Source organism: Microtus pennsylvanicus, chromosome 18 (genome assembly GCF_037038515.1).
Source record: "Microtus pennsylvanicus isolate mMicPen1 chromosome 18, mMicPen1.hap1, whole genome shotgun sequence".
NCBI classification, from domain to species: Eukaryota; Metazoa; Chordata; class Mammalia; order Rodentia; family Cricetidae; genus Microtus; species Microtus pennsylvanicus.
Genome location: NC_134596.1, coordinates 4,631,393 through 4,647,581, shown reverse-complemented (window position 1 = coordinate 4,647,581; position 16,189 = coordinate 4,631,393). Strand labels below are relative to the sequence as shown.

Here is a 16,189-nt window from a genome sequence, read left to right as displayed (position 1 = left end):
CCTCAATTCTGACTCAGATGTGACTCTCTCAGTGAAGACTCCCCACCTGGCCTGCATTGCCTTCTCCGAAGCACTGTTTTGCTATGTGTTAATGGTTACCAGTGTCCTCCTATGCTAAGGGGAAAATGGAATGTTGTTCTCTGTATTTTAGCAGGGCCAGTAACTGGAAGACATAACAAAACTCTAACTTAAACTGCTAGTTTGGGATCTGGAATGACAGCTCAGAGTTGTCTGGGAGTTTTCGGATGACCCTGAATGACTCGTCAGCTTTCTGCCCTCATAGTCCAAGTGTATCATTTTGTATTCTTGTCTTCACTTTGCTACCTAGGTATCCCTAAGGCCCAGGACTCCTTGCTGGTAGATATGGCTGGGAACTTCTGCTTTGTTCTGTTTATTCCATAAGGCACTTAAAAATGTGAGATGCCTTTTAATTAGTTAGTAAAACAGAAGTTTCTGGAAACAGTTTCAAACTCGACTGTTTTTCTGCAGGCTAGACCATAGATTACCACAGGCTGTCCCAATTCCTAACAGGATGGACTGGGATTCTGACATAGTGGTGGAAACGATGTAGCTCAGGGAGGTAAATGACTGGACTTGCAGGCCAGAAGCGGGTTCAGAGAACTCTGCTGTGTGCTTTTCCAAGGCCTGGTTTATGCTTGAGTCCTGCACACATAGGAGCTGAAGGCTTGAATTCTTTTGCCTTCAGCCTTCCTCAGCAGGTAGAGTTCAGAAATACATACATTTCACATGAATTTTCTCATGTCTGTGCATCTGTTTCTCTCAGAAAACTGAATTTACACTTACTTGTTTGGTTCCAACTCACTACTGCATGCTTCTGCTAGCTTTCCTGCCGTTCATGTTTGTACCTTTCCTGTGTGATAATGAACCTGTGCTACTTTATCCTCAATCCATTGACCTGACGTCACTCTCCCCATCCTGCCAGCCAGCCTGCCCCTACTGTTGCTCACATTTGCCCGCACTGGGTGGTTTTCCCCATGCCTAGGTAATGCTGGCCCCTGGAGTCTACTCTCCATGCGAAGTGTTCTAGCCTAAATATAGCTCAGAACAAACATATTTCCTTTCCAGACCTTGAAAATTCCACAGCAGTATGTGTCGTTGCCGGATCTGACCACTCAGCCGCATTAACAGGTAGGTACCAGCTCTTCAGAGCCGAATGTGCCATTCAGCGTCCTGCATGCTATGGTCTCTGAGTGAAGCTGAGACAGCCAGGGAAGGTATAAATTTTGGAGTGACAGTTTTGATACCATTCTTGACATAATTTTACGCAAATTATCTTTTGAGACCATCTCCTCCTCATCTGCAAAGTACTTTATGGGCAGGTGTAAAGGCTGAATTTGATAGTACATATAAAGCACTCCCATCAAGCTGAGGCTCATCGCTCATCATCTGAGTTTTTCCAGTTATACAGGGTGGAAATGATTATCTTCCCCTTGGGGGAATTGTGATGGGCAAATCATGTGAACAGTATATTTATATATAGCCGTATATTGCTCAGTGATGGGGGGGTGTCATTGCCTGAGCATCAGGGAGATACAATCTACTGTACACCTAGGCTGTATGATATGGCTACCATTGTCTATGTCGCCCATTGCTGACCAAGTGTCAGGGAGCAAGTACTTGACCATATAGCATACCGCTCTTTTATGTTTTTTGCTTTTGAAACAGTCTCACTCTGCAACCCAGGCTGGATTGATATTCACTGTGTAACCCAGGATGGCTTCAAACTTACTGAAATTCTTTTGCCCGAGTTACATGAGGAAATACACACACACACACACACACACACACACACACCTGGCCTTAGAACTCCTGATTCTTTTGCTTTCATCTCCCAAGTGTGCTCCAACATGCTCAGCTCTTACATCTTAGTTTTCTGACTCGCCATCAGTGCTAATGCAATGTAAGTTATCCAGTGGCCTTTCTTCAGGAAGCCATGCATTGTTTCCTCATGCAGGAAGGCTTTCCCTTTCCTTTGACCTGGATTGTCATGCTAAGGCAGGGTAGGCTTCAGCTTGTACCTCTGAGGAGCTTATCTTTGTTAGACCTCTCACGCAGAGTCGAATGCCTTTCATTTTAAGCAGTATGAGGACTGTCATACTGCTGTGTTTTGTGTGGAAATTCATGTGTGTACATGTCTGTAAACTCACAGCCTAGCATGGTCCAACCGAGATGACAACTAACTGTTGGCGTTCACAGAGTACCAGAGACAGTGTGAAAGTTTAAATACTTAACAAATTCTGAGCTTCCGATAAGCTCTTGTTCAGTGAGTCTAAAACAACTAACCGGCTGACAAGAGAGACATCAATTTGTAGCCTGCGTTTCACTTTGGTGGTTGGTGAAAGTGTGGAGTTGAACGCTGGCTCTTGAGTGACTCCCTGCACCAGGTCCCCCTCTTCTCTGGAGACACAGGATTGCAGGTGCTTTGTGCAGCCCACAGCTAGTGATGGCAACTTATCCTTCTTGGAGTAAGACACATTTATTTTCTGCCCTAATTGATTTGAGATGGCTGATGGTGTACAAGCTTAGAAATTATTGAATTAACTGCTAACGTCAAGTTTTAAAAAAGAACAAAGATATGTGATTACTAAATGTATTATTTCCTACATGGCCACTTTTTCCTGTAGTGCCTTTTATACTCAGACTGGATTTTCTTTTTTTTTTTTTGATGGAGCTATAATTTATATATGATATTCACCATTTTAAAGTGTCCATTTAATCATTTTTAGTATAGTCACAAAGTGAATTGGCTTTTGATATTTCGAAAGTGAGTTAAAAATCGTCAAGATTAATAGCCCTCCTTTCTCATCTTGCTTGGACTGTTAGCACACTGGATTTTGTTCAGTGTTCTTTAGACCTCTTCTCTGGAGTCCTTGTAGATTATGTAACCATTTGGCATTGCAGCAGAATTTAATTTTACCTGCTGATGCAACAGTGTAACTATCCCCATGTGGAAGACAGTCTGCCTTTCAAAAAGATGGCTTAGATATTCTGAGCCACATCGGCTCCACACTCCTGGAACCTCTGAGGCTCTCCAGCATGTACTGGGTTGATGTTGTGTGGGATAAGGGTGTTGTCTCTGCCCTCCTGTGAGGGATTCTTAGACCTCTAAACTCTGACGAAAGCCCAGTGCACATCATAGACCTGTAGGCTGTCAGTGTTTCAGGGCCACCTGTGATGGGAACTGTGTCATAAACATCCTCACCTTAGAGGTAAGGGAATGGGTCATAGTCTGCTGTGTCCTGTGTCCCACATCCAGTGAGTGTCAGATGGAACTTAGAAATTCCTGCGCTACGGCTGTAATGATCCTCTTTGACCTTTGATCACTTTTGGGGACTATGAGACACTGTAGGGGAAGCAGTGCTGTAAACTTTATAGGGAGCTCACCAAATGAAACAGGCCTGACTCCTTGTCCTTTCACTGGCTGTGAGTCCTTGTTAGCCAGGTGATCTGGGAGTCTTTAACATATCCCAGGCTTGATTAGCTTATCTTTTGGGACAGTTCTGTGAGCCATATTTCAAAAAATGAAACAGATAAAATTAATATTATTAATGCCTTTTCTTTAGAATATCCAAAATGTTATTTAATATAATAGGAACATTACTAATGAAGTATGTTTTGGTGATAGCTCTGCAGTCTGTTGCGTATTCTCGTGGGTGCCAGCCACACTGCAGGTGCTGGTGGCTAGTGCTGTTGTTTAGTGCACGTGGAGACTGTCACACTGCCAGGACTGGGGAAGCTTATGGAGGGCTGCGGACTGATGTCTCACAGGCTGAATTACAGCCTTGGCTTCATTTTGTTTGGTTTTCATCTAAAAATTATCTTTGAACTTGAGCACCTTTTAGACAGGCGCGCGTTCTTTTCTTGTCATGGTCACCCACCAGTTGTTTTCTGGTCAGCAGTGATGTTGGTTCTATCTTCCACCCTTTTATGCCAGCAGCCCTCCTTTCCCATATTCAGCTGGTGAAAGCAAGGCTTGAAAAGGAAGTGATTTGTCCAAGGTCAATAGCTAGTTAGCAGATCCAGGAATAGCAGCCGGAGTCACTTGACTCTGCATTGGCTTCCTCCTCCTGTTACATCACTGCCAGTCACTTCTGCCTCTGTCGCAGGATTACAGATGAGCTCAGGGGCTGCCCAAATGAGCAGTGGTAACTCACTCTTTTCTGATGGACGGTGGAACTATTTCATTTTAAAAGCTTAAATAGCATATAATTTTTTTAGCAGTGTCTTCTGTAGTCCAGGCTGGCCTTGAGCTAACTATGTAGCCAAAGAATGACCTCAAACTCCTAATCCTTCTGCTTCTGCTTCCGGAGTTCTGGGATTGTAAGTATGCACCATCACACCCAGTTTATGCAGTGCTGGAGATTGTGTATGTCAGTCAATCACTCTGCCAACTGAGCCACATCCCCAGTCCCCAAGTAGTGTATCTTCTGATCTGTTATCTTAAAAGTTTAAGGATTTCCCACTTAAGAGAAGGTAATATAGTTTTACATTGAAAAAAAACTACAGGAGATTGGCTGATGAGACTTAGTGAGTAAGAGTGCTTGCTGTGCAAGTATGAGGACCTCAATTTGAATCTCAGCATCTCCATAAGAAGCTGTGTTATGTCCACACCTATAACCCTAGTGCTGTATGGAGCGGAGACTTGGAGATTGCTGTGGCTTCCTGGCCAATGGCCAACTCCAGCTACAGTGAGAGAACACCTTGAAGGCATGAGACAGAAAGCAATAGAACAGGACATCTGATATTTTCTTTTAGGCTCTCTACTCATGGATACATGCAACTCCTCCATCCTCCAATGTGCGCATATATCACTCCCCATGATTTATTATGTATGCGCGTGTGCGCGCTTGCGCTTATATACACACACACACACAGAAAGAGAGAGATGTATTATATACACTAGACCTTGCATTATGTACAGAATTTTGTAAGTTTTATATTTGATTATGTTCTACATAAATTTTGTATTGTGCATGGCACACTAAATCCTGTGGTGTAAGTAGGAAGCCATTCCGTTTTACCCATTTCTTTTTCAGAGTTGTCCCCCACGCTCTGGGTCATGTTCCTCACCTCCCGTTCTCCTCTGTTTCAGATACAGGAGAACTGTATGTCTGGGGCCGGAACAAGCATGGACAACTGGCTTCCCTGGCTGCATTCCTTCTTCTGCCCCAGAGAATAGATGCACGTTGCTTTCAGAATGAAAAGCTCACTGCTGTCTGGAGTGGCTGGACACACCTGGTTGCTCAGACAGGTAAGGGTGTGGCAGAAAATTTGGGGTTGGGAAGAGCAGTTGTCCAGACCCTCACGAGTTAAGGAGGGGGTAGTGGACTTTAAATACTGGAAAGTGGAGGATTTGGTATCTCCTGCCATCAGCCAGATGTTGCTTTTCCTCTTTGGTTTACACTTGGAAATGCAAGACTGGATTGGTGAGCTCATTCTGCTCCTAAGAGACCTGGATGTTTTGAGAGGACATCCATAACAGCCAACACAACCTAAAGGTTGGTCCAAGGACTGGTGAGTTCTTGCCTGGCCATGGCTGAAGAGATGGCTTTATTTTTATTCCCACCTGATCTGAGTTAAAACATCAGAAAGTATTGGTAAATATTTGAAATTGAGTTGGTAGCTGGTGTGACATTCTGATTTAAACCCCAGTTTGACTCTGATGTACTGTGTGCAATGATTGAGTCCTTGTGTTCCTCAGGACCACCACACGCCTGGCAGCTCTGGGCATCTTCACCTTTCCTTGAGTGGTTTTCATCTCTTCCTTAGGCCAGGTCTTTCTTGGCTATTACGTTCCTTTCTTCTTGGATTTTGGTTTTTCATGGCCTCTCACTCCTGCTATCTAGCAGTCCCCGCTGATCTACAGTTTCTCAGACAGTTTGATACCATGTCAAGGCCTTCTGAACTTCAGGGCTTCTCAGGAGTTCTCAGGCCCCAAATCCCTGTTGACCACTTTTCTAGAACTTTCCAGCTCTCAGGTTTCTCTCATAGCTTCAGCTCTCTTCAGTAAGTCACACATGCCATGTGCATTTGTCCTTACATTTTTGTGAGCACTCGTGTCTGTGATGCTTTTCTTTGATCTTTTCAAAATGTTAGCAATCATTTCGAAATGGTGGCCTGCCTAAGGAAGACACACAGTAACCTTCATGTTGCCAGGTGAGGGCATGCTCTTAGGAAGATTATCCATTTGAAAGAAAGTTGTTTCTTTCCTCAAAGAGCTTCAGGTTTCTTAAACATAGGGATAGAAAACTTCATCTGTCTTTCCATCTGTCCGTCCATCCATCCATCCACCCATCCATCCGTCCATCCATCCCTGTTTGTTCATCATCCAACCATCCACCCATAAGTGTCTGTTTATGTGCTCTTAAGGAGCCCTTTAGGAGAGGCAGACCCATATCAGAGAATTCAGCACTGTTACAGTATAAGACATGCAGGCACAGAGCCAAGTGTGCAAGACAGTGAGTGACGGCAGACTGAGTGATTAGGGTTAACGAGTAGTCGTGAAACGGTACAGTACAGCAAACCACTCTTGCTATCATACAGGAGTGAGTCTGTGAGTAATCCCTGTGCCTGCTTAAGTGGCTGACTGTGAGAGACAGAAGTGGTGCTTCTTTGAAGTGCTGTAGCGGAGTGGACCTCAGGCCGGGTGCTAGCACTGAGTCACTCCAGCTGCTTGAAGTCTCAGCTTAATGTTTCCACCTCCACTTGAGAGCATGACTTTTTTGGTAACGGTTCAGCTGTTTAATTCAGTTGCTAATTCAGCTTTCTTGTATATATGTACCTCACTCTGTTCCCCTTTCTCCCAGTTCAAGAATAGTTAAAAGCTGGGGTGTTTGGATATCTGGGTATTATATTGAATTGGGGGTGAATGGGAGGATCCTTGTAGCAGCCAAGTCGGCCTTTTCTTCGGCTCGATGTCATTGAGAAGAAACATCCGGAGCTTCCATGTAATCAGACTCAGCTGCTCACAGTTATAGGCACAAGTTTTCCTTGCCGGATCCCAAGCGGCTCATCAGTGCAACACGGAGTTTGTTTGTTCCTGAAGCTCCAGTGGAGGACCACAACAGCACACAGCTGCTTATGGGGAGGCATTTGTTGTGTGATACTGATCCCAAAGAGTGTGCATAGTGACCATATGTCGTCAGAGACATGGAACAGAGCAGAGCACTTTGCCTTTCTTCTCCACAGTCTCAAGATTGAAACTTCCCCAAAAGGTGACTTTGGTCCTGCTGTGGATGTTTGCAATAGCTGGGGACATTATGGGCTATGACAGCTGGGGGTTGTTACTGACACCCCAGTGGGTGGAGGTCAAAGAAGCAGCTGAATATTCTAACCTTGCAAGATGCCAAGGTGCCCCCTACTTGGTACAAGAGAAATATACAGTTCGGGTACTTGTATTGTCAAGGTGGAGACACAGCGCCTGGGACCGACGTTCCCATTGGCAGGTGTGTAGCCAGGGCACTTTGGATGGCACCCGAGTAACTTCCCAGATGATTTGTACAGAAGTGGGGGTGCACTCTCTGCACTCCTGGAGTTCACTGCCCGCCTGCAGGTTTGCAGTGGAAAAATACTTTTCTGTGTTAGTCAGAGGCACTTGAAAAGAGGCCAGGAGGACCTGTTCTAATCTGGGAGAATTGGCAAGGGTACCTGTGTCTCAGGCTGGTGAAGCTGCATTCTAGAAACCTTTCCTGAGCTTCTTAATGTCCCCATCATTGTTCTCAGGAACTTCCTGGGACTCCTGGGTGACTTTATCCAGCCCCGGTGACCTGCAGCTGTCTCTGAGATGCTCCGTTTCCTGACTGGAGATGTTCCACAAAGCTGGGTGGCAGAGTTGGCTGTTTCCTCATCTGGTGACCTTGTCTCGGTTGTTTCACCCATCCTCACTCAAGTAGGACAGTAAACCTTCTTGTCTGCACGTAGTGTGATTGTGTGGTTGAGAAAGTTAGCCAGGAAGTGTCTGCCCTAGTGAAGCTCCCCCGAGGCTGGACTGTGTAAGCTGATTCACTGTTTGGTCTTGTTTTAGAAGAGCTTCTGCTCTAGCAGGTCTGTGGCAAGATAGAAATATGCTGTCTTCTACACCGAGGGATCCTTGGCTGGACAGGCCTGTGTTGCTCCCTGACAGGCTCTGTTCCCTCAAGTCTTTCACTCACGTACAGTAGGCTAGAGGCTTTATTGGATTATCTGACATCCTAGGTAATTTACCTGTTGAATTTAACCCGTTGTGGTTCTCTTCCCAGTCTGCCGTTGCATACATCCATTTGTCTTACATGTTTAATGTCTAGGCTGTAGATTCCATGAGAACTCGTTTAACTCATGGCTGTACCCTGGCACAGGGCTGCCCCACAGTAGATGTTCAGTAGCTAATTCCCTAGAGAATGAGTAAATGGTAAGAGGCAGAAAGACATGATTTTGTTGTCAGATGGACCTAGGTTTGTGCATGGCTTGCCCTAGCTCCCGCTTCTCCCCTTCTGTACCCATTGGGTCACCACCATGGTTGCCTTGATACTTTTGTCCTCATGGTACTGTGACCCTCCCTTTGTTTTGTTTATTTATGTGACCCGGTCACCTGACCTTGAACTTGTGATCCTCTTGCCTTCTCCTAGGTGCCAAGATTACACTGTTCACAGTTTCTGGGGTTCTGGGGATTGAACTCACAGCTTCATGCATGCTAGGCAGGTCCTTTACCAACTTAGCTTTCGATTCCTTGACAAATTCCCTCTCCCATGACTAATAAGCTCCATGAGAGCAGGTGAGTGCTTATTTTCACTTGCCACTGTCTCTCCAATTCTTAGCCCGGCACCTGTCATTCAGGAGGTCGTTAGCTGATACATGTACAATGAACAAGCCAAACTCTTACAAACACTTTCCTACATTAGAACAATGGAAAATTGCCAGCATGGCTTAGGATGGAATGAGTGACACGGTAAAGCATAGGGCTGGACCCACATCCCCAACCACTCAGTCACATCAGCTTTCTTTGCTCTTTTGGAAAGCCCAGAGCTCCCTGGACTAGCATGCTGTGTTTTTCTTCATGAGAAGAGGTCTCTGTGAGTGCTCTGCTTAGGTAACAGGCTGATTCCACATTGTCCTGAGATGTGTGGAGACATCAGTGCTTACAAATGCCAAGTGCTGGCTGCTGCCAATTTGTTAGACTTTCAAGGGAATGCTCTTCACAGGTTCCAAATGTTATTGTGGGGTGGTCAGAATGTCTAGAGTTCTTTGCTTTCCGGAGGCTGGAAGCTTTCCCTGAACCATGCGACATCCTAAAAGTAGCTTTGTGATCTCCAAGGGATATGGATTGAAAACATGAAGCCAAATGCAGAGAGCTCTTTGACTTTGTTTACTTTTCTGTGTCACCCAAGAAAGGCCTGGAGTATTGGATGCTATAGAGAATCAGAGATGGAGTAAGCTTCTTCCTCACCTGGAAGGTGAGCAAACTAAAACCAAGCAGAGAAAGAAGATTGGAAGCAGCCTTGGAAGCCCAGATCAGTTCTGCTGCCCAGGCAGTCTCATCTCTTTTCCTTGCTGTCCTTCCCTTAGCACTTGCCCACCAGAGATGGGAATGCAGACTCTTTGGCCTGACCATCTCAGTTTGGAAAAGACGAGGCTGAGGAACCAGGAAGGGGAAGCACAGGGAATGGGTGAAGCAGTAGGATCAGAACTCAAGCCTCATGACTCTCAGTCAAGTACTCCTTTGACCCTATCCTTCTCTTTCCAGAGATAGTGAGATGTGGGTGATGGAAATCCAAGAGCCTGGCTAGACTGGGTTCTTTCCATACAGGAACCTGTACTTCCAGAAGGCCCTGCTTCCCCCCAAATGGATATGTGTGTGGAACAGAGCCTGGGGACAAGGTGCAGGAAGCAATACTGGGATTCACAGAGGCAGTGTTGTTTGTTCCCTTTCTGGTAGTACAGCAGCAATTCCATGGGCGGCTGTCACTGTGATCACTATAAAGTGTGTGCACAGACACTTTCCCATAGAAGTTGTCAGCTGAGTGTTCTTATCCTAACTTCACAGGTGAGTCCCCAGTTGATCGCATCGCACTGGTCCATGTGGATGGACAGATCTTAAGCTTGAACTCACTTTTTTTGTCTTTGTGTGTCTCAAAGTGTCTAGCTCCGTACCTGAGATGCTCTTATTCTTATAAACAGAGCCATTCTCTAGCTGTGGCCAATGTTATTTCATTGTCCCAGACTCTTTAGAAGGACGTTTAGTTATCTTGGATCCTTTAGCATTTGTCTATAGGATGTTGACTGTAGGGACGTTGCACTCTGCTATGGAATGAAGGGAACACTGAAGTCCATAGCTACCTTCAGGAAGCTTGTGGTTGGATGTAGAAATTAAATATTTAGTAGAAGAATAAAGAGAGTGTGGCAGGAGGCCAGAGGAGTGGTCAAGACCCCAGGGGCTCTAGGGTTTCAGGAGAGATGGTGTCCAGAGGGAAGGACAAACAATTGTGGTTGGGCTTTTGGAAGGTCACATTTTAATAGGTGGAGTGTGTACAAGTTGGTTCTTTTGCTTTTTCTTTCCCTGTGGAAAGACTCTCGAGCCTTCTGGCTCCTCTTTTACCATGTGCCAATAGGAGGTCTCAGACAGGATGACCTTTTGAAAAGTTTTTTTTGTTGTTTTTGTTTTGTTTTTGTTTTTCGAGACAGGGTTTCGCTGTAGTTTTAGAGCCTGTCCTGGAACTAGCTCTTGTAGACCCGTTTTTTACTATACTTTATTGTATATATTACAGGACAGCTGCAGGGACTGCACATGTCATGACATCAGTGTAAAGGCCAGAGGATGACTTGTAGGACTCAGTTCTCTCCTTCCACCATGGGGAACCTTGGGATTGACCTCAGGTTTTCAGGTTTGAGGGGCCTTTACCTGCTGAGACATTTTGCTAGGCCTGTTTTCTTTCTGGTCATCCCGGCTCCATGATTCTATTCTGTTAAGGAAATAATGAGCATAGAGAGATATGTTCAACAATGATTATCATGCCATGCCCAGCAGCCTAATGTCTAACGAGCAAACAAGTGAAACGAAGGAAGGTCGGTTAAAGACTATGGCACAGCCGTACACCGGGACAGCACACTGTCCGTTAGAGAAGGATAGCCTTGTACTGTTGTTCCTAATTCTTAACTCATGTTGTAAAGAGACTAGGAAGACATATACCAGGTTATTATCTCTCATGGGCTAGAATAAAGTGCATATTGTTTTCTATGCTAGCAATACTCTTATTCTCTCTGGTTCCTCCTCTTCTGTGACTGGTAAGAGGTTGCAGATATTGGGATTCTTTTTTTAAAAAATTCTTAATTATACTTTATTTATACTTTATTATGTGTGTTGAGGGTAGGGGAGTGCACACATGGATGAAGAGATCTTACAATCTGACTGTATCCTCATAAACACTATTTCAAAGTTAAAATGACAATGGCTCCTTCCTTAGTCCATGGGACTATCCCCTTACAGTGCAGTATGGATGTCCTTGGCAAGTCTCTCCCCGTGGACCTCGGTGGAGAGGACTATCCCCTTACAGTGCAGTGTGACTGTCCTTGGAAAGTCTCTCCCGTGGACCTTGGTGGAGAGGACTATCCCCTTACAGTGCAGTATGAATGTCCTTGGAAAGTCTCTCCCGTGGACCTCGGTGGAGAGGTCACATGAGAAAGAGGCAAGAGGCTGTAGCAGGAGGTGGGAAAAGTGGCCTCTATTTTTGGCTCAGTCATGAGTCAGCTTGATCAGCTTGGGCTCTTTTGGACATCCGTGAGCCTTTGTTTCCTCATCTGCAGAGGGGAGTTGAAAGTCATAAAAGGTCTCAGTGCTCCAGAGTACATTTGTTCCTAAAGACAGATTTCCTTCACTCCTGTGGAGCCGGCTGAGGGCTTGAGCTGGTTCCTGGGCTTGGTCATCTTTGGGGCTGGGCTCCTTTGACTGGTGGCCAGTGCAGGGTGGGATAGTGGGAGCCTAACTAGCATGCTAGTCTGGGAGAATGTAGAGACTGCATCTCATCACTAGAGGGAAGCATTGTTTGATTTCATTCCCTGAGGAGCCTTGGTCTGTGTGCGGGACCCAGAGTGTAGCCTTTTAAAGGAAACACACTTTGGAAAGCACTCTACAGAATGGAGATAAATGGTAGCTGTGAGATGACAGAGGAAAGGGTAGCCAGTGGTCTATGGAAAGTTACACACTGCTTTTAGCCTGCTTTGTAACGCACAGAAAATGGCTGCAGACAGCCAAGAGTTTGAGAAGCTGGTCCTCTAAAGAGCAGGCGTGCCCAGTGAACCCAAGGGATCCAGCAGCACATCATTGCAGAGCTCCTCTGGCCGGTGCAGCAAGGCCTGGAGTCAGAGAAGGATAGATGTCATCCTGCCCAGAGCAGTTCATGTCTTGAGTGTGTGGTGGATGCAGGAACTATGCATGCATACATGGCTGCTCCTGTCTTTCTTCTCCCATCTGATGTCTGCCTAGGCTGGGACTCAGCTTGTGGTGGGGCCCTGGTACTGCCCCAGGAAACCCCTGCAGATGTTCTTGCCTTCTTCCTCTCAAGGTCCAAGGACAGCAGTAGTTCCCAGTTATTTTTCTAGGTAGTGCCCATGCTATCTATGTTCCTATTTTTCAGGGTTTGCAAGGAGTCCTGACAGTTTGCCTCCTACCTTCCAAAGGCTTTGTTTCCCCAGCCTCAGTTTTGATTTGCAAATGCCCACTCACCCTAAACAGTGCAGTGAAGTGGAATTGTGTACTGTCCTGGGAGCCAGGCAGCCGGGGACTCTTGGGCAGGCCACCTCTCTCTCCTCAGAAAGATCAGTTCCTAGCTGCTGCTGTGTCATCTCTACTAGAGGGGAAAACAGGCCATTGTTTTCTGTTTTTGTGTTTGGCAAGGGTTATCCTGGAACTGTACAGGGTGAGTCCACCTGAGCCAGCTTTGGAGTAGGTACATTCATTCAAGGGGCTTCAGTGCTTGGCTAATGTCAAGGGCAGCAGGGCCTGCAGGCCACCAGATGGCAGCAGTGGGCAGCAGACAGCCTTGGAGACAGGTAGGTGGGGACAGTATTCAGAGTCAGTATTAGCAAGGTCAGAGCTGATGGGACCTCAAGTTCTTGCTAATCTTTGCTTATGAAAGGAACTGAGGTTGGGGTGGCCTCTTTGGCTGCTCTGTAGGAGAGTCAGAGATTGGGATCTGAGGCAGGAACAGGGTGGGGGCAGATGCAGAGTCCTTTGGCTCTCTTGATTCCTACTCCCCTGCCCACAAGGGCAAGACTCTCCTCTACTCTGACTAGTCCTTTGCTCACTAGTTCTCCTCCCAGCAGGCTGTGTTGCGGATGAACTTTGGGACTATGCTTTAGCCCCCAATACCCAAGAAACAGCTAGTTGGCATGGCCTTGCTGGAGACACACTGCGGAGAGTAACACTCAGGAGGGCAAGGCTGAGGCCCAGAACCAGTGTCTGCCGGGCGCCCTGCACACACTGCTGCTCTGCCCAGTTCTCCTTTGCCGCTTGTAGGTTTCTTAGTCTCCCGAGCGAGGATCAAGATGCAGTCAGGGCTAGGTGGGGTTGAGTGTCTTTTCTACAGTCACACCGTTGCTTAAGAAACAGAGAGGACCTGTGAGTCCCGCTGTGTGTGCTCACTTCAGGCCATGTTATCCCCCTCACTGTGACCTCTCTGGGTGGGTAACAGGTGCTTGTTTTTGTTTAGGTGACTGAATGGCTTAGAAATAGCTTATTTCCCACAGTCCAGATCTCAGAAGTCTTACCAAGTGCTGGCAGATTCCCCTCTGATGTGTCAGAGGAAAGAGCACTGATTCTGTTCATGACCTGGTCGCCTTTCACAGGCCATACCCCCTTACATCAGTACATTAGGGCCAGCATTTCAGCTGTTTCAGGGGGATGCCGACATTCAGGCTCTCACAGTTTCCTCGATCTTAGGGTGGGGAGGAGCGAAGGCGAAGCCAATGGAAAAAGCAAAGTTGTGGCAAGGCTGTCAGCCCTGCTTAGACTCCCAGATGGCCCTGGGAAGGGCTCAGAGGTCACCGGCAGAGGGTTTGGGAGCCATTCAAGGAACTCTCCTCTTTCCTGGTGAGGATTGATTTGTTCCAGGAGCTTTCAAAGTGAGCATTAAGTGGCCAGGCTATAATTTTGTCATCATTTTTAGGTTCTTGACACATGACACCATGCTTTACCCTTTCTTGGAGACCTTGCCTGTCCCTCTGGAGCTCTCTGTAATCAGTGACAGCCAGTTCCTTAAAGTGTTCTCAGTGTGTGCCAAGAAGACAGTGGTCCATTTTGAGGAATCTTGGAGGAATCAGCTCTTTTTCAATCTGAGAAAGATTTTACCCTAGGAAGCTCTGAGGAACAAGCTCCAAGTTCCAGTTTGCAGTAGCTGGCACCCTGGGAAAGTCATTTAACCTCCCTGGGCCTGCATTTCTCTGCTTGTGAAATGAGAGCCATGATCACAAACTTCTCTGCCTCACAGGGATGTGTTCACTTACTCATAGTTCCTTCCTGCATCTCCTCACACAAATATTTGGATTGCCTTAGGCTAGGGAGGGCATTCCAGGGGGAAGACTGCCTGGTGTGGGCCAGACAACGTGAGAAGTCCTCGGATACTTCTGGCTGTGGTGGAGTGTGTCCTCGTTCTGTGAGGAGATGGTGGGGGTTTCTATGAGGGACTGGATGGATGGTAATCAGAAATCACACAAGGACTCTTACAGGCTCCTCTGCCCAGGCTCTTGCTCTCTGCTTCAGGTCCTAGGTGCACTGGACTCTGAGGAGAGCCCTTTCCTCCAAGGTGGGGTAGCTGTTAGTATCCACGGCACAGGCTGAGACTGGAATTGCCCGACTCCCTGGTCTGTTGGTTTGACCTCTGGTCATGTAGCAAGCCATCACGTTACCTTCCATTTCAAAAATGATGTTTTATTATTTTGTATGTGCTCTGTACGTGCATGCGTGTGTGCGGTGTCACAGCAAACATGACTCTTGCAGAAGTCAGAGAACAACTTTCAGGAGTTGGTTCTTTTTTCTTAATATTTATTTATTTATTATGTATACAATATTCTGTTTGTGTGTATGTCTGCAGGCCAGAAGAGGGCACCAGATCTCATTACAGATGGTTGTAACCCACCATGTGGTTGCTGGGAATTGAACTCAGGACCTTTGGAAGAGCAGGCAATGCTCTTAACCGCTGAGCCATCTCTCCAGCCCAGGAGTCGGTTCTTTCTTTCTACAATATGACTGCCTGGGATCGATCTCAGGTTGTTAGGCTTGGCAGCAGGTGCTTTTACCCACTGAGCCCTCTCACTGGGGCCTTTGAAGCGTCTAGTAAGGACTTGAAAATGGCCATCTCTAGGGCTTCTCCCAGCAGCTCCCTGAAGAGGTAGAGGTGTGTGAAGAAAGGACCCCTCATTTATCAAGGTTAGTCATTCTGCTAGGATTTATATACAACATTTCTTTAATTCCTATGGAAATATTGTCAAGGCCTGTTCTCATCTGTCATGTGAGGGACTGGAGAGAGGGTAGGAGAAAGGGTCACCTGTCCTGGTTTCTGGGCCTTGTTTTGCTCAGTGTCAACTATGAGGGAAACCATCATCTTTACAACTGTGAGGGTCAAACAAGGGGCCGGATGTGAAGGGCCCATGTGCTTGCCAGTGCCATGTGTATAGGCAGGGCCTCATGTTCCTGTTCCCAGCCACACTCTAACCTTGAGTCCACGGGGGCCTCCCTCCTAGTTGATGGAAGGCCCTGACCTTTAGTTTTGTCTCTGCATATCCATCTTCCCATTCGCCACTGCACAAGGGGCAAACTTGTTTGTTTGCCATTTTGGTGAAAATACTATGGAATTTTAGTGCTCTAAGGAGCCATCTCTCTCTCTCTGTTTTAATTTGAAAAAAGCAGAAGCCTAGGGGAAGGATGGCTTGTCCCCACGTTCCCACAGCTAAGGAACTGTAGAGCCAGGATTAGCACTCAGTGGGCCCCTGTCCAGCACCTCTCTACTCTCCACATTGCCCCTTTACAGGGAGGTTTCAAATGCTTTGTCTCCTTTCTGGCGGAAGAATCTAGTTTAATAAACTTCATTATCCCAGGCCCTTATGTAACAATGCTGTTTCCGGGTCCTGGCAGATGGCCCGTAGTAACAGCACCTCACTGATTTGGTTGGAGCTGAGCCTGTGACAGGAAAACTCCAGAATA

The 16,189-nt window shown here is 46.6% G+C and overlaps 1 protein-coding gene across 4 annotated transcripts in view; it reads left to right on the top strand.

Annotated features, from left to right (window-relative positions):
• Sergef (secretion regulating guanine nucleotide exchange factor) overlaps positions 1 to 16,189 on the top strand; it is a 212,243-nt gene that overhangs the window by 24,499 nt on the left and 171,555 nt on the right. For 3 of the 4 annotated variants that reach the window (XR_012908246.1, XM_075952338.1, XM_075952340.1), the window contains exons 7-8: positions 1,087 to 1,149; positions 5,114 to 5,272. Coding sequence is in view for 3 of the 4 variants with exons in the window: in XM_075952338.1 (XP_075808453.1) it covers positions 1,087 to 1,149; positions 5,114 to 5,272 (222 nt within the window). In the remaining variant the exon portion in view is untranslated. The remainder of the gene's footprint in view (positions 1 to 1,086; positions 1,150 to 5,113; positions 5,273 to 16,189) is intronic. The other variant, XM_075952339.1, reaches the window with a different exon arrangement.